The sequence below is a fragment of the Protopterus annectens genome, chromosome 5.part1 (genome assembly GCF_019279795.1).
Source record: "Protopterus annectens isolate FY-2018-M chromosome 5.part1, PAN1.0, whole genome shotgun sequence".
NCBI lineage: Eukaryota > Metazoa > Chordata > Ceratodontiformes > Protopteridae > Protopterus > Protopterus annectens.
The window spans coordinates 533371059-533395252 of record NC_056736.1 but is presented as its reverse complement, the minus strand read 5'-3'; the positions used below and the strand labels follow the sequence as shown (position 1 = coordinate 533395252).

The 24194-nt window shown below is 38.8% G+C and overlaps 1 protein-coding gene across 1 annotated transcript in view; it reads left to right on the top strand.

The window, feature by feature from the left end:
- CCDC191 (coiled-coil domain containing 191) overlaps positions 1 to 24194 on the top strand; it is a 1143870-nt gene that overhangs the window by 281313 nt on the left and 838363 nt on the right. The window contains exon 5 of the mRNA XM_044073155.1: positions 17520 to 17695. Coding sequence (XP_043929090.1) covers positions 17520 to 17695 — 176 coding nt within the window. The remainder of the gene's footprint in view (positions 1 to 17519; positions 17696 to 24194) is intronic.

Below are 24194 nucleotides of genomic sequence, written 5' to 3'. Positions count from 1 at the left end.
GAGTGGTGAGAGAAAAATACCTAAGAAGAGAGGAGAGAAAGTTAAGATGAGTGAGTGCTGTTCACGAGGTAAGTTCCATGTCTTAATGTATAGTTGTGGTACTTAGGAAAACAAGCTATTGGGGAGTTGGGTAGAGAAGGGGAGAGGGAAGGTGAGATAGGAGATAGATGAGCAGGCTAGTCTGGGTTTCTACAGGGGTAGAGCCAATTATTATTGAGGTAGTTGGGTAGAGAAGGGGAGAGGAAAAGAGAGATAGGAGACAGATGAGCAGGCTAGTCTGGGTTTATACATGGGCAGAGCCATTTATTATTAAGGTACAGTTTGATATTTTTCTTGAAGAGAGGAGGAGAAGTCAGGGATGTAATATCAGCGGGTAGATTGTTCCAGTGTTTCCCAACAGAGTTGGAGAATAAGCAGTCTCCAGCAGAGTTATTGGGTATAGTCCTTTTTATCAGTAGTTTATTAGAGGAGCGTAGATGTTTCAGGTTGTAGTACGGGGTAATGAGGCTAGTGAGTATAGGAGTTTTGGTAGGTTGGTACAGGGTTTTGTGGGTTATAATAAGTTGTTGTAGTTTGATCTGATTAGGAAGTTCAAGCCAGCCAAGTTGTTTTAGGTCAGTGCAGTGATGGGTCCTAAAAGGAGATCCGGTTGCAAATCTAGCTGTGTTGTTGTAGGATGTAGCTAGTATATTTAGGTTTTTTTTTGACAGGTTGGTGTAGATGGGACATGCATAGAGTAGAGTAGAGATTAGATGGGTCTTGGCTAGGGTGATTCTTGTAACTGGGGTAAGAAATGGTTTTATTCTATATAGGGTTCCTATTTTTTTGTTCACAGTTTTTATAGTAGAGTTAATGTGATTTTCAAAATTGAGAGTATTGTCAGTTGTAATACCAAGTAGTTTTGTGGAGGTATCTGGAGTGATACTGATATTATTGTTGGAGGTAAGAGAGAACTGTAAGGGGGTTGGGTTGCGTGTTGGTGAGAAGAGTAGAAGTTTTGTTTTCTTTGGGTTGAGTAGGAGGCAGCGTTGGGAGAACCATTGTTCAACTGTGTTAAAGGCTTTTTGTGTAAGGGACTGAAGTTCAGCCTGAGAGGTAGCTGTGCAGATAATAGTGGAATCATCTGCATAGTGGATGCATATAGAGAAAGGGATAGCAGTTTGGAGGTCATTAATGAAGAATGGTGGAAAAAAGAAGAGGACCTAAGATTGAGCCTTGTGGGACACCTAGGGAAATTGGAAGGTGGTCAGATAGTGAGTTTTTCCAGATTACAGCTTGTTGACGGTTTTCGAGGTAAGATTTAAACCACGTTATACTATTAGGATCAAGTGAGAGAGACTTGAGAATATGTAGAAGCATTTTGTGGTTCACCATGTCAAAGGCTTTGGATAAGTCAATAAATAGAGCAGAAGAAAGGCTGTTTGAATTGCGGTTAGTGTTAATCGTGTTTGTGAAGGAAAGCAGAGCAGTGGTGGTACTGTGGGATGGTCTAAAGCCATGTTGACAGTCAGCAAGTAGGTTGTCATGGATAAGATGGTTTAGGAATTGTTTGTGGATACATTTTTCTAAAATTTTGGCAAGAGGAGATAATAAGGCAATGGGACGATAGTTGGATAGATCAATAGAGTTACCCCCTTTCTGTAGTGGGATGATGTGGGATACTTTCCAGATATCAGGGACTGCTCCTACATTGATGGATCTATTTATTAGTATAGAGATAGGGTAAGCAATAGCTTTGGCTCCAATTTGTAGAAACTCAGCAGGGAGTTTGTCTTGAGAGGGTGTGGAGGGTTTTAGTTTTTGAAGTAGTGATGAAATATGTGATGTAGGGATGGGAAGGAAGTGAAATGATGGGGGTATATTTTTAGAGAAGGGATTTAGATTTGAGGTGTTGGGAGATAGGTGACTAGCCAGGTTTTGTATAGTATTTGTGAAGTAGGAATTAAAGACATTAGCTATTTGTACAGGGTTTTCAGGATTTAAGCCCTGTGGGTTGGGTGTGACTGATTGACCTGGGGATAGAAGATTATTAATGGTGGACCAAAACTTTTTAGGTTCCTTATTGGATATTTGTTGAAGATGAAGGTAGTAGTTTTGTTTATCAGAAAGTATAGCTTTTTTTGTTTTGTTCCTACATTCACGAAAGGTTTGATGGTCAGCATGTTTTTTCGAAGTACGCCATTTAGCCCAGAATTTGTTTCTGGTTATGATTAGTTGCTTAGTGTTGTTGCTAAGCCAGGGGGTGGGCTTGGTTTTGGTTCTAATCTTGCGAATAGATGCATGCTGGTCTAAGATTGATATGAATAAGGAGTTGAAGTATTGTACAGCATCATTGAGAGGTAGTGACTTTAGTGGAGTCCAGTTACAGTGATATAGTTGCGAGAGAAAGAGCTCTGAGTTAAATTTTTTTTTGTGCGAAAGGAGCGGAAGGAGGTCGGAAAAATGATGCTGTTTTTTTTTCTACTAACATAGGTTAACAGGTGATCGCTTAGATCACCTGGAAGGGTGCCTGCAGAGTAGGTTTGTTGGGAAGTATTAACAAGAATCCAGTCCAAGATGGAGTCTTTATTGTTGTTTTTGTTAATTCTGGTTGGGTTTGAAATAAGTTGAGTAAAGCCATGGAGATTTATATGGGAGGTGGGACTAGACTGGTTGCAGTGATTCCAATCAATATTTAGGTCTCCGAGTATTATTGTTTCTTGTGGGATATTGGATGCTAGCCAATTGAGAATGTTCGAAAAATGTGTTAATGTTATTTCCTGGGGGGAGATAAGTACAAATAATATAGATGGCTTTACTTTTGTTTACTTGAAGTTTAGAACATACAAGTTCGGCATTATTGTTTAAGGGGAGGTTCAGGTTAATGGTGTTGATTTGTAGGTGTGTTTTGTAGAGAATAGCTACTCCTCCTCCCTTTTTGGATGTGCAGTCTAGTCTAATTATATTATAGCCTGGTGGGGTAATTTCACAATCTTTAATAGTGGGTTTTAGCCAAGTTTCAGATAGGCAGAGGATATCAAATTGGTTGACATCAAGGAGTGCATGTAGTTGTGCAATTTTGTTACAAACACTACGTATATTTAAGTGAGCTATGGTAAGAGGGTTGGCAAATTTGTGTGAAGGTATAGTATCAGGGCAGGCATTGTCTTCATTAGTTAAGGTCAGGGTGTGCTGTGGTCCTGGGTTAGGATGAATATCTCCATCTAAAAGTATGTTGTGCAGTATTTGATGTTTGGGTTTAAGGTATAAGAGTAAGTGGTAGGCACGTTTTTTAGTTTTCAGGTTGTAAATGTTTATATGAATTAGTCTGTGATGTTTAGCTGGGGAGTATTTGGAGGTGGAAATGAGATTTTGGAATGTCACAGAAGAAGAAGAGATAGGGGATGAGGTTTGAGAGGAAGGGAGTATGGAAATGGAGTGTAAAGGTTGTTTGTAGGAGGTTAGGAAATAGGATATAATAAGAGGAGTTAAGAGAAATAGGAGGAAAATTAATAGTCTATGAGAAGGCTTTAATGTTGTATACATAATTAGGCAGTGAAGTAAATAATGGAGTTTGATGAATGGTAGGTAAGATTAAGTTAGGGAAGTATAGTAAGTTGTAATAGGTTAGTGGTGTATGAGAGTGTTGTAATGGAAAGGTAAGGTGTGAAATAGAGGAGGGGTGTATTAAATAGTGAAATTGTGTGTTTGGTGTCAATTGAGTGGGGGTGTGGTTTCTGGGTTATAAATGTAGGAGCAGTGGGGGTGGGTGGGAATTGGGGTTAGGGTAGGGGAGCGGAGTGAGCCCGCAGGGCGAACGGAGCGGGTAGAGACAGTAGAGCAGAATGTGGAGGAAGACAATCAGCAAAAGTGAGAAAAACACAACAGGTAAGTGTGAAGGTTGGAGAAGGATTGAACAGTATGCAGAGGTAGAAAGGAAGAGAGGCAGGATGCAAGACTGTTGGTCGCTGTAAGCAGGATGGCTGGGGCAAGGGAAAAAGGTGGAAGATAACTGTAAGAAGAGACTAAGAACAAAGTGACTGGGGTTTTCCACAGGTAGTGTACAGAGGTGGTGTAGGAAAGTAATAGGGGAGAAGCCAAAGTTTTGAAAGTTACAAAGACCAAGTAGGAGATAACAGTTATGGAAAAAATTACTTTACAGGGTTAGGTTATGAAGCGCCACCTGGTGGCCACACTTGGCGTGGTAATGTTGTTATTTTAGTGGGGATGGGGACGGGAAAGGAATGAGAAAGAGGAAGCAATGCAAGGGTAAGACAGTGGAAGAAGAAATAAAGGCAGGGGGGTGGCTGCTGGCTAGTCTGTCTGTTTAGTTGGCCTAAACAAAGTAGTATATGAACTTTAATTTAGAAGACTTAACATACACATAGTTACATTGAGTCATTGTGAATACATACTTCCAATGCCTTTTACAGGTCACACTTTTTTGGGAGATAGTAGGGGTTTTTCAGTGGTGCCCTAGTGTTCCGAGGCTTCCAGAAGGGTGTAAGAAGGTAGACTGTTGCTGGGACAAACTGGTTCACAGTGCTGGTAAAAACATATATAGAGAGAGAAGGTAAGAGGCTTAAAAGGTGGTAATTAGACAGTAGGAAAAATAGTTATACATTCACAGTTAACATTTCTTAACACCATCAATAGCAATATAGCATTTTGTCCTAGCTAGCAAGCAAAGTTAGGTTCTGAACACTTAAACAACTTAGGAGTCAGTCGTTACAACCAGCGTACACACCAGCTAGAATACGACACTTGAGAAAACACAGTCGCTAAACATTAAACGGAGATTTACAAGTGAAGTAAGTAGCTAGAATATGACCCTTGAGAAAACACAGTCGCTAAATATTAATCAGGTAAGTAGCTAGAATACAACTCTTGAAAGAACACAGTCGCTAAACAATAAACAGGTGAATAGCTAGAATACAGCATTTGAAGATAAATACAGTTGCTAAGCATGAAACAGTCAATTCAGCGACTGCTAGGCATATTGGGAGGATTGTTTGGATACTTAGGCTTGTAGATGCAAAGTAAAAAATACAAAGTACAGTTGCTGCTAGCAGCGTTAACAATCAGAGGCATTTAATAATGTAGGCAACAATTTTGAGGCTGGAATCGGAGATTCTCAAATAAAGTATGAGGCTAGAATTCCGACACTTGAAGACAAACAGTCGCTAGCATTAAGCAATAAGTAACGCAAATGCTAGGCACTTCTGGAGGTTATTTTGAAAGTAGGCATGGAGATGAAGAGTAATTACAGAAATAAAGTCAATACTAGCAGTGGTCACCAGCACTTGGATGGCGCTATCATAGAGATGGCGCTGGTTAGTTAACAATGCAGACAGTCGGATAAATATTCAAGAATGCATTTCAGAAGTAAAACAGTACATACAAACAATAGTAGAATTACTTGCAGAATTACTTGCAATAACAATGCAGGCAGTCGGATAAATGTTCAAGAATGCATTTCAGAAGTAAAACAGTACATACAAACAATAGTAGAATTACTTACAGGACCTAGTAACAGGAGCAGGACACACAGCAGCCATGTGAGGGGAAGTAGAAGAAAGATGGCAGCACCAAAGGTTGGGTATACTTATAAGGTGTGGAGGGGGGGTAGGGGCTCAGGGGGAGGGGTAAGAGATAAGCGGGATTTAGATAAAGCAACGTGAGAGAGATACAAGGGTGAGAGGTAAGGAAAGGTAGCTGGGATTGAGTAATAGGAGGAGCTAGTGCAATGGGGCAAAAGAATAGAAGAAGTGGTAAGGTACTTGTTAGATAATGGAGTAGAGATACATGGGGAATAAGTACAGCAGCAGTAAAAAGAAGCTAGGCAAGATCAGTATGGGTTGAGCAGAAGTGGAGGGAGGACGTATGGGGTAGGATAGCTAAGAGGAGAAGCAAAGTAACAGAGACAATAGAGCAGAACGTGGAGGAAGACAATCAGCAAAAGTGAGAGAAACACAACAGGTAAGTGTGAAGGTTGGAGAAGGATTGAACAGTATGCAGAGGTAGAAAGGAAGAGAGGCAGGATGCACGACTGTTAGTCGCTGTAAGCAGGATGGCTGGGGCAAGGGGAAAAGGTGGAAGATAACTGTAAGAAGAGACTAAGAACAAAGTGACTGGGGTTTTCCACAGGTAGTTTACAGAGGTGGTGTAGGAAAGTAATAGGGGAGAAGCTAAGTTTTGAAAGTTACAAAGACTAAGTAGGAGATAACAGTTATGGAAAAAAGTACTTTACAGGGTTAGGTTATGAAGCGCCACCTGGTGGCCACACTTGGCGTGGTAATGTTGTTATCTTAGTGGGGATGGGGACAGGAAAGGAATGAGAAAGAGGAAGCAATGCAAGGGTAAGACAGTGGAAGAAGAAATAAAGGCGGGGGGGGGGTTGGCTGCTGGCTAGTCTGCCTGTTTAGTTGGCCTAAACAAAGTAGTATATGAACTTTAATTTAGAAGACTTAACATACACATAGTTACATTGAGTCAATGTGAATACATACTTACAATGCCTTTTACAGGTCACACTTTTTTGGGAGATAGTAGCGTTTTTTCAGTGGTGCCCTAGTGTTCCGAGGCTTCCAGAAGGGTGTAAGAAGGTAGATTGTTGCTGGGACAAACTGGTTCACAGTGTTCCAATGTCTTTTACTGGTCACACTTTTTTGGGAGATAGTAGGGGTTTTTCAGTGGTGCCCTAGTGTTCTGAGGCTTCCAGAAGGGTGTAAGAAGGTAGATGTTGCTGGGACAAACTGGTTCACAGTGTTCCAATGCCTTTTACAGGTCACACTTTTTTGGGAGATAGTAGGGATTTTAAAGTGGTGCCCTAGTGTTCCGAGGCTTCCAGAAGGGTGTAAGAAGGTAGATTGTTGCTGGGACAAACTGGTTCACAGTGTTCCAATGCCTTTTACAGGTCACACTTTTTTGGGAGATAGTAGGGGGTTTTCAGTGGTGCCCTTGTGTTCCGAGGCTTCCAGAAGGGTGTAAGAAGGTAGATTGTTGCTGGGACAAACTGGTTCACAGTGTTCCAATGCCTTTTACAGGTCACATTTTTTGGGAGATAGTAGGGGTTTTTCAGTGGTGCCCTAGTGTTCTGAGGCTTCCAGAAGGGTGTAAGAAGGTAGATTGTTGCTGGGACAAACTGTTCACAGTGTTCCAATGCCTTTTACAGGTCACACTTTTTTGGGAGATAGTAGGGATTTTTCAGTGGTGCCCTAGAGTTCCGAGGCTTCCAGAAGGGTGTAAGAAGGTAGATTTTGGTTGGGACAAACTGGTTCACAGTGTTCCAATGCCTTTTACAGGTCACACTTTTTTGGGAGATAGTAGGGGTTTTTCAGTAGTGCCCTAGTGTTCCGAGGCTTCCAGAAGGGTGTAAGAAGGTAGATTGTTGCTGGGACAAACTGGTTCACAGTGTTCCAATGCCTTTTACAGGTCACACTTTTTTGGGAGATAGTAGGGTTTTTTCAGTGGTGCCCTAGTGTTCTGAGGCTTCCAGAAGGGTGTAAGAAGGTAGATTGTTGCTGGGGCAAACTGGTTCACAGTGTTCCAATGCTTTTTACAGGTCACACTTTTTTGGGAGATAGTATATAATAAATAAAAAGTTAAAGGAATTTATCTGAGAGAGGAAGCGGGAAGATTCAAGTGGGATAAGCTGATCCTTCCAATAGAACAAGATGGTTTAGTATTACCTGATTTTAAGGAATGTATTACAGCTACACAGTTAAGGCTCATATACATAACTCAAGCAGAAAGGTGTAATTCAAAGTGGAAAAGGATATTGATGAAGTGGGAGGGGATTCAATAAATAAGGAGAGAAAGGGATTTTGGTTTCGGATCCTTAAGGGGAATAAGAACAGCCATACGGAATATTCTGTTCATAAAGCATCACAAAGTATTCTAAGAACCAAGCCAATGCAAAAATGGAGAAAGGAGATTTTGCCAGTAGGGAGATGTCTGCAGTTAGGGTACATACAATAAGTAAGAGGGGTCTGGAATATACTGGAGTAAACTGGCAACAGAACCAAGGTAATGGGAGCAAATAACTATGGAGGGAAAGGTAAAAGAGTGGGATGAGGCCAAGAATACATTTGTGATGCAGGCTACAAGACTGCCTTCCCTGTCAGGGATTGATATCAGTGTACAGACAAACAGAAAGGGACAGGGGAATTCCAAGTAAAAGACATGGTCTGGTAGAGTTTTTAGTTTAATCTGAAATGATGATGCTGTTAGAAAAGGGATAATTAGTAGGGCATGTTAAATATTGCATGATTACTATAGGAACCAATCAGGGGAGATTAGAAAAGATTGGGAAGAGAGATTGGATAAGCAATTGACATGGAAACAGTGGGAGGAAATAACTGTAGTTTCCAAATCTGGAACATCTAGAAGATTTAGGACTTTTGCTTGGAAATGATTGCACAGGTATTTTTATGCCCCAAGCAGACTCTAAAGAATTTTGCCTCAGGTAGATGCCAGATGTTGAAGGTGTGATGGGAAAAACGGGTAAATGGCAACATATGTTTTGGGAGTATAATGAGTTGGCTGACTTTAAATATTCCCTACATAATACTCTGTCAGAAATACTGGGTGAGGGAATGGGTGTAACTAAGGGAATTATTTTTGAGCAGGGATGCAAAATCTGAATTGCCTAGACGTAGTAAGGGCTTGCTAAGTTTAATTCTAGTGGCTGCTAAAAACGCATTTACTAGAAAATGGAAATTCAAGTCTAAACCAGCTGTATTTGAACTATTGAATATTACAGTATAGATTTAAAGAAGGCTTTGGGCAAATTACAAAAAAATGGAAACTGTGGGAACAATCCTTGAAGAATAATATTTTGGAAGAGGAGTGAGGTTTAAGGGAAGGCAGGAATTGAGCAATTTATGTAATATTGGATTGATGATGATATAACATCACATGCATTCTTTTGTATAAATGTTTGTAACTGGCAACATGTTAATACGGTTTGTTTTCTGTTATATAATTGTATGTTTCTCTATGTATTAAGTGATAAAAAACAAAAGTGTTAAAAAATAAAAAGAACTAGTGACTCTGAGCAAGTGCTTGGATGATTTGCTAGTGCCCACTGCTTTATAAGCACCATGCAAAGTAACACTGAGATAGTTAGTTGTGGTTGCTAAGCAGCTACACTCCATAGTTACTGAAATTAATATTTAAAAATTAAAAATACTCCCTATGACCATGTACAACAAGTGGCTTGAAATAGCATTAAACGTGATTTACAGGCTCCGAAAAGCTAGACTTTCTGCAGTGGTCACTGATAGCCAAAAATAATACGATATTAGCTCACTCTTGCAGCCCAAAGTGGTGTTAATTTATGTCTCTACCAGGCATTTAAATTAGGATAGTTTTAAAGTAGTAGTGTCATTTGGGCAGCAATAGATATACAGCATAAAATAAAAAGGTCCTATTAAAACAGCTACCAGAACAATGCTTAAGCATATATATCTGCCATCATATCCTAGAACGGTGGTGGTGCTGCGGTAGCATTGTCACCTCACAGTAAGATGTTGTCCTGTTCGATTCTCAGCTAGAGCGTCTTCTGTGTGGAGACATGCGTGAATGGGTGTACCTTCGTTGAAGGTAGGGCGTCAGAGCTGGCAACTCGGCATGTAAAAATCTACTGCCAATCATTAGTGGACCGGAGTTCCACTGTGGCGACCCCTAACTGGGAAAAGCTGAAAGACACAACAACATATCCTAGAACAGATGTAATCCTGTATGAATGGGAGTATATATACTGTAACAGATTATCAAATCATGTAATATAATCACACACTGTAAGAATATATCAAGTCACATAATGTAACGATACGTCTTTTCTAGAGCAAGTTTGTTATTAAACTGAAAGCTCAGCACTGATTAAAAGAAAATGCAGTAGCAGTGTAAGTTCATTCTCATAATAAAGGTACATCCGGTGTGCGAACAAGAATGTGACTTACAAACTGGCACACTAACCAGAAGGCAACTGCCAGGATGTACAGTAGTAAGTGTGATTTGAAAATGAAGCCTTAGGATCACCGGTGTACTGGAGACACGGGCGGATTGTGCGACAGGAGGGTAGGAGGAGGACAGGAAAGAATACTATTTACATGAAAGGGGAGATAGATAAAAAGAGCCCTGTAGTCCCACATGCCAAAGATATGATCAGTGCTATAGAAACAATTAGTAAAGTTAGGAAAAAAATTAATTAAGCTACTAGGTGTACTGTCAGGTCCCACGGAGGAGGTATTTTTGTTCTTGGTTACCATTTCCAGTAAAATGATCTTTAGAGATAATTTAGAGTTAAAAAAGGATCCAGATTCAATTCACTTTCACATAAAGCCTCCGTTCTGGATATAACACTCAGAAACATATGCATTAATCTAAAACTAAAATGAATACAAACTCCTTTTCTAAAAATAGTGATTCCATAATGCCATCAGAATTTTATCTAATAGATTGAACAACAGTTTGAGATTGCCTTGACCCAAGATCAGCACTTTCTACATTCCATAACCTTCTCACACCTGTCTAAGAGAGATTATCTTACCTAGAAAAAGGCAAATTAAAGAAAAATAATTACAGTAGATAGTTTTCAATTTAAGAGCTTCATAAAAAAGCTAAAGTATTGAAATAATAGACAGGGATTTGCAGAACACTGCGGTGGGACATGACTGTCGGCAACTCAAACATTACTTTAAAATAAAAAACAAGTGCCACTAAATCAGAATACTACAGGAATTTGAAGAATACACATCTTGCAAATCAAGAGAAAATTTGGAAAACTGTAAAAAATCTCTTACCTGGAGTAATGTCTGTCCAGAAGCTTAGTTTCTAGTATAACCCCTGTCATGCTGACTACTATTAGAGACAGTTACTTACCCTCTTCCACCCACAAATATGTAATTCAATGCAAACTAGACAATAAGACCCTCAATATCCCTCCATACTATAATACAATAATCTATCTTTTATTTTACAGGAATATGCAAAAAAATATATTAAAATTCACCATCAAAACTGATGCTTAGGCTTAGATAAGCCCTTAATCTTTATTTGTAATCTGACTAGTAACCTATTTCCCTCTCATCTCAAAGTTGCATGCATCGTCCCAGTGCCTAAAGTTCTGTGCCACAGATAGCAATAATGCTTGTAAAAATGATTTATGACCAATCATTAGAATATACTTAAAAGTATCAAAGGCAAAAACAAGCAAAGGCAAGGCTCCAGGTTCTCCAAAAGATTTAATAGCAGCAAACACAAACGCTTTCATAAGATGCTTCTTCAGGTGTATACCATATTGAACTAAAACACTCTTCCTATACCATTTAATCATGGTCACATGATCAACCATTTAACATTTAAAGGCATAGAAACACATATAGAAAGCATATCAAAATACATAAAAAAATATAAAATACTTTTTAAAAACATGGTGCATAAACTATCTACATAATGGTCTTGTTTTTTAGAATGGGTCTCAAAGGTATGTGGTCATTAAGCCCATGTCCTACATCTGCCCTTAATCTCATATTTTTTATGTATTTTGATATGCTTTCTATATGTGTTTCTATGCCTTGAAATGTTAAATGGTTGATCATGTGACTATGACTGAATGGTATAAGAAAGGTGTTTTAGTTCAATATGGTATACACCTTAAGAAGCATCTTGTGAAAGTGCTTGTGTTTGCTGTTATTAAATCTTGTTTTTTGCCTTTGGACTGTATATTAGTTGTTGCAGAGGTTGACATGGCCTTGTATATTAAGCAGAGATCGCCTTTGAGTAGACGATATGCCAGTGGTTATTGTTGGGATATTTGTATCTTTTTCTTATGTGCGTACTTAAAAGTATGCCTTCTGTCACAAATATCAAAACAAATACAGTGCTCTCATAACAGTTCTCTATTTAACCAAGCTGATATATTCAGATATGGGCAATGACCTGTTAGCAGGAGATATATTTCCGGATTTAAAAAGAGAATTTGAAACAGTTGATCAGAACCTTCATACGACAAGCTAAATTAATGCAACTTCTCTTCTAATGGCATTTTATAGTTTAAAAACTATCTTTCTAGCATATATTTTGCAGTCATTACCAACAAATTCTGTACTGATACTGTTTTTTCCTTACTGAAGGTGTTCCTTGGAGCTCTGTATTCAGCCCATTTCCTTTTTCTTTGTAGGTAAATAGTCTGCCCTGGGGACTACCAAATATAAAGTGCATTATGCATGCAGATGACCTTTTGCTTACTAATGCTAATAATTATTCTAAGTAGTGATGATCTTCACTTTAAAATTGCTTCATTTCACTATGAAACTCATGTTACAAACAAAATTATTAACTTCCAAAAATCTACAGTTATGGTATCTATTTCCAAAAAATTACTAAACTCACTCGATAGGTTGCCAACTGGCTTATTGACAGAATCCAGACTGCAAAAGTAGCCGACTCCAAATCCAGTCCAGACAAGTGACAAGTGGAGTACCTCAGGGTTTAGTCCTGGGACCGCTCTTACTTGGCATCTACTTCTCTGACGTACAGGCCAACACTAAGGGACTCTGGCTAACAAAGTTCACAGATGACTGCAAACTGGGAGCCATTATTGAGTTCCCAAATGATGTGGATATTCTACAAAAGGCCCTTACAGAAACAGATGCTTGGTGCCAGAGCCATGAGCTCAAGCTTAATGTCAAGAAATGTATAGTTATCCCCTTTGGGAAAAAACATGTACCTATAAATTACCACATAGGTGGCAGTACACTAAACACTGAAAGATTGATGAAAGACTTAGGGACACAGGTGGACAGTGGTCTCACCTTCGATAACCACATTGCCACAACAGTGAAGAAATCCTTCTGTGTGGCACACCTCATCACTAAGGGCTTTTCATCCAGAAAAAAGGAGGTTATTGTCCCACTGTACTCATCCCTTATTAGACCCATTATAGAGTACAATGCCCCATTTGGTGTGTACCTCACAAGACATCTGCAACAGCTGGAAAAGCCGCAGAAATACCTCACTAAAAGAATCATAGGCCTAAAGCAGATGCCCTATGCTGACCGTCTAAAAAAAACTCCAGCTGTACTCTGTGGCATATCGTCTACTCAAAGGCGATCTCTGCTTAACATACAAGGCCATGTCAAGCCCTGAGCTGTTGGACATGCTCCACTTAAAGAAACCCAATCCCTCAGAACCACAGGCTCCAGGGATCTAAACCTTGCCATCACAATGAACAAAACATGCTGGAGGGGTAGGTTCCTGACCCAGAGACTCCCCATACTCTGGAATAGACTGCCCATACATGTCAAGCAGAGCGCCACTTTGGCCCTCTTCAAAAGGTACCTTGACGATTGGATGGGAGATAGGAAATACACCCCGGGGAGCACATCAGTCTCAGGGGTCCAGGGAAGTAAATATTGTGGGAAGAAATATCCAGGGAATTATGGCTAGGCTTGTAAAGGCCCTAGGGCCGATAGCCTAGTACCAACCTATGAACCTGTGAACTGTATCCATTCTGCATCACAGACACCCATCATACAAAACTCAACAAAATCATTTAGGGACATTACTTAATCAAATTCTTTCTTTTCAAACCTATACTGATCTCCTGCCTTACAACTAAAGTTTTATATCAGTTCAGAGTAACATATAAAATGGTCAGTTCTATGTCATAGAGGTATAAAGGCCTGACTATAATTCAGACAACCAGAGTTTGAATAGGAGCACATGTACCTATAGGGTTTGGCTGGAGTGGATGAGAGTCAGCAGCTGCCTCTGGCTCGCTCATCCTGGGGGGGTGGGGGCTCTGGAACACCAACAAGATGACATGCGGAAGCATTAACTGTTACCTAATGGAGTTTTAGCCTGCTAAGCCCATGCTGTCATAATGCATTTGCACCAGGCAGTGTGTGGAGTCGTGCTTTCTCTTAGAAAACAATAATAACAGAGTTTTGAGGTGTTGCCGATAGGGACGGGGTACTCTCAAGGTTAAAGGGGTGACCATCCCCCCGACCCTGACCCACCGAGTTGTTAGAACTCTACTTCCTCTCTCTTGCCAAGGAACAGAGGGTTCAACATGATTCATAGACAAATGAAAAAGGCTTCTCACCTAGCCTAGAAGTGCCTGGCTCTCACCACCACCCCCCAAACAAGCTGGCTGAATGGATTCCTGTAACAGAGTCCTTGGGCAAGGTCCTGGGGGAAGCAAAAAATTAACACACAAAAATATATCATCTCACGAGTGGAGCATTTTGGGCATTAGCTACTAATGTTTTAACACCCATATTAAAATACATCTTACTGAATATTGACCCTTTAGCTACATGAAAAGCTTTACAATATAGTACAGAAAGCAAATTTCTCAAGTTGTTCCACCTAGCTAGGAATAGCAATGCCACACACAAGGCTAAGCAGTGACCAGCAACTGCTAGAGCTTTCTTTCTGTTAAACACATTAACTTTCAAGTAGCTTAGCATACACTACTTCCACCACTAACTAATAAACTCCTTACAAGTGGCACTTTATATTACCTAAAAAGCCATGAGAATCTCAGAATATGTAGACCCCAGTTTTCACTTGCATGATATGAAAAAGCATTCAGTAAGTTAGCAGCAACTTCTTGGGACAGTCTGCCTGATGAAATTTCATCTGTTGGGAGGCTGACACTGTTTAAAAAACACCCATCTGGAAATAAGAATCAATTAAATGATTTAACAATCAGCAAAAAGTACTTAAATAACAAGTGCTTAAGTAAAACATTTAAATAAATAATGCTCTGAAAAATTACATTACATTAAAATGTAAAAAATAATAAATATAAAATGTTTCTTGAGAGAAAGAAGACTAAAGGTTTTAAGGTTTTGAAGTGATGGTATTTATTATTTATTTCCTATTTGGCAGTTTAAATGTATATAAGGCTATATTTCTGGATGTAAATGGTTAATAAAGAGGTTTTACGCTATTTCTGGTGTGTTTTTGCTGTGCTTTTCAAGTGGTTCTTTTGCTTTTTGGTTTTATTATTATACCACTGCCCATTTTGTCTTATCTGTGTGTTTTAATGCTTAGTGTGGCAGATATATAGAATTCATATGAGAGCAGACACATTTCAGGAAGGTCTGACAGTGTGGGCATGTTATTATGCAGTAATGGATCGGTTTGAGAAGTAGCTGTTATCGTGTATCCTACAGGGTAGCACTGGTGTGAAGATATGTGAAGGCTGCCAACCTGGCTAGATAGAATTTTGTAGATATTTCTATGTCATTGTAAATATGAATATAATCCACATGTTTGTCATCTTAAATGTAAGAAAATTGTGTTAAATGTTGAACTTCAAAAATGTAACCACAGTGCACTCTGCTGGAAGAAAGCTGATAAGTCAAGCATTCTATGACTGATCTCAAAGCTCGGCGACATAATGTCTGGACTGAGGAATTCCTTCTATTGTTTTGAGACCCAAGTTAATGCTAGATTTTGCAGATATAATGTCTTTTATTGCTGTAGTTTCCTGGCCAGGTGCAAGGTCAAAGAAATGTTAAAACTCTGAGTTTCTGTTAGCCTGGGAACCAGAGAAGAATGATGTAATCTAAAATGAGTCAGCAGTGATGTATTATTTTTAAGGCTTTCTCAGAGAGAGAAAATCAGAGCATTTTGGATTTTGCCTGAAGAACTGACCACTCACCAGTACTCTGCTTTTGCTCTGTATGTAAGTTTATTTAGAAATGTGATTGCTCTTAAGAGTTAGATGGGAATTTAGTCAGAATTAGTCTATTCTACAGTATTATTTTAAGCATTTTCCTGTGATTTCTGAACTCTTGACAAGCACTGCGTTGAATTAAGAAGATTTGTCTTGTGTTTTTATTATTTATTATTAAATATGTTTAAACTTTTGAACTGTGGCTGTTTTATGTAGAGATAATTTAAGCCCTAGAGTAGATTGCATATATATATAGTGATACTGTACAAAGCCAATCCAAATAAGCCTTGCTGTTCATCACACTTACTAAATGGATAATAATATTTCACAGTAATAACTGGACACCCTTTGGTAAGGGCCTTTTTAGTAGTTTATAAGAATAGTTGGTGGCAGTGATTACTACCTTATAGCCTGGCAGGAGGGGGCATAGCTGGAGAACCTATGTCGGTCTTCCCCAAGAGTGTCTGTGTGTTTTTATATAAACCAAATCTCAAAGTGTGTGGGCATCAGCTACTTGGGCAGGAACATGAAGCACTGGTTGGACAGAGAGGACACTGGAGTTTTAGCTTGACTACTCCATCTAAGATCTGTACCCTCTAGCTGTGCCAGTGGGGAGTCTTATCAGGGATCTAGAGAGAAACTGGCCCCAGACTGACTGTGATCTTTGTGCGCTCTTAAGGGAAATTGTACTTTACTGTGTGTATATTTGTTATCCTTCCCAATGTGGACGCCCCCCACTGTTGTTAGTGGTGAGGATTGAGTCTCCTTGATTACTTGGCCAATGCACAGGTATCACAACTGAAAACAAGGTGAATGATCTATACTAGATAAGTCATGACGCATTTACAACTGGAATGCAGCTTTGAAAAGAGTTGATTCTGCATTGTGGACAAAAAAGACACAAGCAAGCTACTTGTTTAGTAGTACATTGGAACCCCACTCTGAAGAAGAAAAGCAAGTATGTATGACTGTCAAATGTGGCCTGAAGTACTTTATATATTGCAGAAAATTTAAGCTAGATAATTAGTCATTGCTTTAATATGAGAGGCATTACCATCAAGGAGGTGTGTTTCAATTTGCCCTTGTATAAGTCTCTTAAATTCATGCTTTCAAGTACATTGTGAAGTATTAGTGTTGTTATCTGAAGAAGGATGTCTGACAGCTGGAACCTGCTCAAAGGAAAATAATAAGGTAGCTTCAGGGTCAGCAAGGTTTATCTATATGCAAGGAGATTTAGTAGTACTCTCAGGACAGAAGGAAACAGAGTCACTGTTGAAACATTCAGATGTCTCATCAGAAATGTAATATGAGCTGCAAAGGACCTCTTCAGCCTTAACTGATGAAATGCTATAATGAACAAAACAATCACAGCTTGTAGGGGGTTGAGGGAAGAGTGCAGCAGTGTCATACCTGAACTTTTAAGCTGGAATGATTGGCAGACAAGTAGAATGGTGAAATGATTTTGAAGAACTTAGGCTGGTACCCTCTGTAAATAGTGGACTCCTTCAACAGAGCTTAGGACAGGTTGAGGATGAACGCTTCAGATAATTGTAGGGTTACGATCAGGCAAAACAGTAGATATTTTAAATAAATCATAGCTGAGACATCTATGTATATATGCAGTGAGAAATGCACATTGAAACAGAATGAAGAGACATTAAAATTTTATTAGTTATCATGTTTGTGTGTGTAGTTTTACACTGTGACATTTTTTTATGCTTATGAGTATACATTCTGTTGTATGTTAAGAGAGGAAAACATGTTGCATATACTTGGTGCTTGTCCAGTACCCATAAATGAAAGTTCTTGTTTGCTTAGTGTTACAGCATTGTGTTTCTTTTAGATTTGTATAATTGCTTGGAACAAGAAATAGAGACAACTTCAACCCAGGACTTTCTCCAAGAGCTGCTGCAAAAGGAGGTGATAAACTCTGGTGTCCTTGAGGATTTGGGGTTGGATGAAGACCGGCAAAAAACTGTAAAGGACCCCCATCTTAATATGGAGCTCCGGCATCAGCAGGTGAGTTGTATAATGTGAAAATATAATAAAGTGTAATGACTACAGTACTTGTAAGGTGGTGGTTGTTGGAGCATGACATGTGGGACATTTGTAGGGAAAACAACTGATGTGGTGCTTCTTGTCTACTGCTTTTTAAATTCTCCATGGCTTGCCCTTTTTATGGTGTCTGCATGCATTGTAGAATTGTGCAGCACATGGAAGAACATGTTCAGCAGGCAGCCACATCCACAGTATGTTTTATAGTATTTTTTGAATCAACAGTAACAATTCACTGGATAGATTTACATATGGTGAGCCTTAAATTTATGTTGTATTAACCACGAGTACCCTTTGTTGTGTTGCTTTCAAACAATTTGTGTTTGTAGCAGTCTTTCCTTTTTAACTTATGTCATAATTAATGTGACCTAAAAGTAAAACCATCTTTGTTCAATGCATTTTTTTATAAATCATTCATGTAACCTTTTTTTACATGGCAGACTTAGCTGCACAGTTCAGTACGCCCAGAAACTCATCGAGTAAGGTTACTGAATACCAGACCGCATGACTTCATGTGTATAGATAAGTCAGATCCTGGATGCTAGTTATGGGAAGGCAGTGACTTGTTTGAAGGAGAATATTACTCATACTATGAAACAATGCTGTTGCTTTTGAATTGACACAGTAACTATTGAATCCTGTAGTAAGCTGAAACCATAACCTTTTTTCTTTCATTTTCTGTTTTGCACTCTACATCCCAGTTGAAAAGAGTACATTTATGTCCCTAAAAATAAAAATATGGTATTTTAATGATATATTTTACTGGGTTTTGCCTATTTGAGGGAAGAAATTGTCATATTTTATTTAATAGTTGACATTCTAAAGTAAAACTGGGGTACTGAACAGCAACCTGTCCCAGCAACAAGTGTTTGAGTTTGTAGTATACACCTTTTGTAATGCACTGACGTTTATACCTCATGCAGCCTTGTCACACTGAGTGGTTTATTCCTCTTCAGACACATGAAATTGTCCCTCCTTGTACATGTGAAATTCTATTTTCAGGCCTGTTCCATCAGAAAAAAAGATAGATAGATAGATAGATAGATAGATAGATAGATAGATAGATAGATAGATAGACAGACAGACAGATAGATAGATAGATAGATAGATAGATAGATAGATAGATAGACAGACAGATAGATAGATAGATAGATAAATAGGTAGAGAGATAATTCTGTTTTGATTTGTTATTTTCTTTTTGTAATTTAAACATTGGAGTTTTCAGAAGGCCTCCATACATTTTCTGTTAGCACGAAGCGTGACAGATAGGTAAAATTCATACAAGAACAGGCATATTTCATGAAGGCCTGAGTGAGTAATTTAAGTACTCAAACTCATGAAAACTGCATCTTACTTTGAGTAGGATTGCCATACCACTGTAAAAATTGGATTGTTATTGTCAAATTTGTTTTTCCCCAAGCATTTGAAGTGTTTCTCTGCAAAAGACTAGCACTTGATTTAACATTAAAGTCCTTTCTTGATGGGTCCTTAGTTGACTATATCTCTTCATCCGATCAGAGTTCAGCACAGTTTCTGCAAACTCCTGCATGGTGGGATGTTTCCTCACTCATGCCAATACAAGGCATGACATAATGCACAAGCTGCATAAAGTTACATGTCTCCAAAACCCATTTGGTCTATTTTTTTCCTGCGCATACAGCTTAGATTTTCTTACTTGATATTATCAGTAAAGTACTGCAGCTACATGCCTATACAGCCAGACAGGTGTCTCTGTGGCCATCAGATTACTAGCCAAGACCCACAATAGAACTCCCTGCATGATCTGAAGAAAAAGCATGAAGCTGAAATGTCCACACGTCTTGGAGGCTTAACTTGGCTGCTTGACAGTGATGGAGGAAAAAGATTTTGGCCTACTGTTGTAATCCAGAAAATGCCAGTGATAAACAGCTTTTCATGTGAAGACTGGTGGCATAATCATCCTCCCATATGTCTTCCAGTCCCATTGATCACCTGTAGCATCACCACAGTGACAGATACTTGGAGATCAGATCTATGTCTTCCGCTCCACCTTATTACTGTGTGCTAAGACTACCCCTGCTTCTGCCGTAACGGCAGCCCTGCACATTACCTTATGAAAAACCTTTCCCCAATACCTCCGCTAAATAATGCATACGCACACACACATACACACATACACATACACACACACACACACACACACACACACACACACACACACACACACACACACACACACACACACACACACACAAAAAGCACTAAAGCTATCCCCTTACATAATACTTGCTCAAACTCTAATCTGGAAACACTAGTACATATACTCCTAGCCATAATGCTGAAACTTTCTACATATCTCAAAGTTTCAGCATTAACCCACATGCATGCATGCGCACACATGCAGATGCACATGCACACACATACACACACCCCTATCCTAACTAGCAGCACATCCCTCTGTGGCTGCCAGATTACCAGCCAAAACCCACAACAGCACTGCTTGTATGATCTGAGGGAAGAGCATGGTGTTTAAAATGCTACGTGTCAGATTCTTAACTTGGTGCTTAACAGTAAAAGGAGAGAGAACTATTTATAATACTCAGTAATCCAGAAAATGACAGTGGGTAACAGCTTTTCATGTGAAGACTAGAGACAGAGCCCTCCTCCCATTCTCCTCCATCATTTGTACTATGATAACAGGAACAAACACTTGAAGATCAGATCTAAGCCGCCCACTTCACCTTACTCATGTCAATCCCCCCCATCCCTGCTCCTCTCCTAAACCCAACCCTGCACATTACCTTAAAAAAAACATCACTCCCACTTTACTTTTGTGCTAATCATAACTGTAACCCTAACCTTAACTGTACCCATAACCCTAAAGCATTTACGTTAACACATTACATTACTAAAAAGTCTTTCCTTAACAGTACCAATACACAAGACAAAATGACACAGAACACAAACAACACAAAACATGCATAACACTGCCTCTATCCCCTTACTTTACCCTTAACATTAACTAGCAAACACCTGCATATTCACAGTAACTGCTATAACAGTCTTGCACATCTTCACAACCACCACTTTTTCATTCAAACATTCATTTTTCCACACATTCCTGCTTACCTAAATATACATATATATATATATATATATATATATATATATATATATATATATATATCCCTATTCAACCACATGTGATTTACTAAAATGACCAATGAGCATTCAGTCATTTTTGCATTCTCTCTTTTTACAAAATGTGTCTACCAAATGTACATTCAATCATTTTAGTTACACCATAGGGTTTATACTGAAAAGTCAAAATGCACCTTAGTACAGTAAAAAGAGTATATTAAAACCTAGCCACCTATAGAAAATACATTAAAAAAACAATGCTTTTGCAGGGAGGGGTTTGCCCCAACATGCATCCTCTACTTAAATATACTAACTATGAGATTATACAGCAGTGGGGAGAAGCTCCTTTACCCCACTGTTCGTGATCTCACTCTGACACCTTAGAGAACCAGTAACAAGCTATTGAAAACCTCAATAACCTGCCAGCTAAGTGGTTCATATACCCACATTAAAAAAATACAAACTGTCAACAGTTTCGCATACATCAAATAAATGAGTTTGATGTAATACAGACTACAGTAAAAATTGATTATCTGCATGCTGACAAAACGATTTGAACCACACACACACACACACACACACACACACACACTTTTTGTATTTTTTTTCCTTTCTTTGTTTTGGTGATGTTGCTGACATATGAATATGTCAGGCCCAGCTGGCCAGTGTATTTCCATCAGCAGTGGATATATGTCTGTCTCCATATACTTGGCATGTCCAGTAGATGGAAATGGATAGCCTTAAATTTGCTTTCTGGTGTATTACTGTTTCTTGCTCAATGCATTTATTTCCAGATAGATGTTGCCTATTTTAGTCTAAGTACATTCCTCTTAAATCATTCTGCCCCTTTCAGTAGTGACTATTTTGATGTATTTTATTACAGTTTCAGAGTGGAATGCATTGAATTTATATGGAATTTTTTGAGGCACTCATAGGTTCATAGGTTCATACAAGGCTATCTGCCCTAGGGCATTTATAAGCCTAGCCAGAATGTGTTTGGCTTTCGCCACCCATTTTAAATTTATTTTGCTATGCCCTTTTTCGAGGTTAGTATACTGTGCCTCTGTCTAACAGTGACACAGAAGTGATACCCGGGGTAAACCTACGATCTCCCATCCAGTCATCAAGATTCCTCTTGAAGAGAGTCAATGAGGGACTCTGCCTAACCTGGACTGGGATTTTATTCCAGAGTGAAGGGAGCCTCTGGGTTATGAATCTGTCCCTCCAGCATGTCCTGTTTATTTCAGTGCTGAGGTTCAAGTCTCTCGAGCGCGTAGCTCGATGGGATTTGGATTTTCTGAGGTGCAGCATATCCATTAATTCCGGGTTGGACATGGCTTTATACATCAGGCACAGATCGCCTCGGAACAGGCGGTATGCCACTGAGTAGAGCTGGAGTTTCTTTAACCGGGCAGCATATGGCATCTGTTTGAGCCCTTTGATCCTCTTGGTGAGGTACTTTTGGGGTCTTTCCAGTTGCTGCAGGTGTCTGGTAAGGTACATCCCAAAAGGGGCATTGTACTCAATTATGGGATTGATGAGGGATGAGTAAAGAGGCACGATGACCTCCCCTGATCTAGATGTGAATCCCTTCATGATTAGGTGGGCTATATAAAATGTTTTTCTAACCACTTTGGCCACGTGGTTGTCAAATGAGAGATTGCTATCAACTTGGGTCCCCAGGTCCCTAATTACTTCTCCTGTACTTAATGGATTACCACCTATGTGGTAATCCATTAAGTATCATATTTACACTTCAGTGTCTTGACTTGTTTGGTGTTGCTGTCAAGGCAGTTTAAGTGCCCGCATTATAATCTATTAAAAGGGTCATGTTAAATTTCTCTTCTTCTTAAAGATATTTTTTTTACGGATCATGCTTTATTTCTTTTATTTTTACCACTTTTTTAATTATGTGCTGCTTCCCTTCCCTTGCCTGTATCTTAAATATTTTAATCTAGCTAATGTGATTTGTATCCCATTAATGCTTTCTTTCCTCTTGGTCTTTGTACTTTTGTGGATGGGCTTCACAGTTTAGTTGCTTTCTACAACACGATGTCATTGCTGGCAGCATGGCACTCATTTTGAGCATATTCTGCACTTTTTTAAAGTGTTTTTCTGCTAGTTCTAATCTTCATTTTGTCATTGTTATGTTCAAATGCTAAGTAAAACCAAGAAACCTGGGTTAGATAACAGAAGGGATTCTTCATCAGTATTTCTTAAAGGAATCCTTTTAAGAGTGCTAAAGCCAGATATTCATCTCCTAAATTGCATCCAAAAAGTTTGTCAAGTATTTCTAATGACAATTTGAAGAAATTTGCTTAACTGAAGTTTCTAAGAGAAAGATAAGCATTGACACAAAATATGCACTGTTGCAAAAGTGTATTAGATCTTCTCACCATTTTATATTTTCCTTTGAGTTTGGCTTTAATAAATAATTCTGAGATTTTTTTATAAAAATAATGCTGTAGTTTAACACTCTTTATAGCACTGCATTGAAAACGCTGTGCATATCTCTTTGATTTGAAAATGTTCTTGCTTGAAGGTTCTAAAAAAAAGAATGATTTGGAAAGAAATGGAGAGCAGTAATTATTCTCCTAATCTTGCCGCTTCCATTGAATGAATGCAGTATTTCACAATATGTATAGTTCTTCAATGAGAAATAGCATGGAACCACCATGTATTTGATGCTGTGCAGGTAAGGAATGACATATTAAAGGAGATGTGAAAAAGATACATGTAAGCAGGATAAGGAGACACTTCTATACAGCATTCATTTCAGAGTTATTTCTTGAATGTTTTTCCATATACTAATCAAAGGAAATGCAAAGCTGCCACAAACTGCATCTGTGGACTCTTCTGCAGTTCCACTTGCCTGTGAATAAATCTTTGAATGTCTTTATAAATCAGTTTTTGAGAAGCATGACTCTCTTCCTGATAACTTCAGATTATTTGACTGATCCTAAAGGCTTTGAATGAAGCTAATCTGTGTTTCTACTCACATTCCATGGACATAAAGCATTGTTTCCAGATCTTGCTGAAGCCACATCTAATTTTTTTTTCCTGAGAATGTTCTGCTCCAGATAAAAATGCAAAATATGTTGATACTTCATTGAGAAGAAAAATCATAGCTATGAGTTAACATGAGAAGATAATTAATGAACATTAGGACTGATGTTATCCTTCAAATGTAAGACATCTTTAATAACATTTCTAGTGAGGAAGATGAGAACAAGTTGTTTAATATGCTAGATACACAACTTTCTCCCTCTGTTTATAGGTGCTGCCTGCTGTGCATACTTTATTTTTATTTGCTGCTTCCTCCTTTAGTTTAAGGCATGCCCTT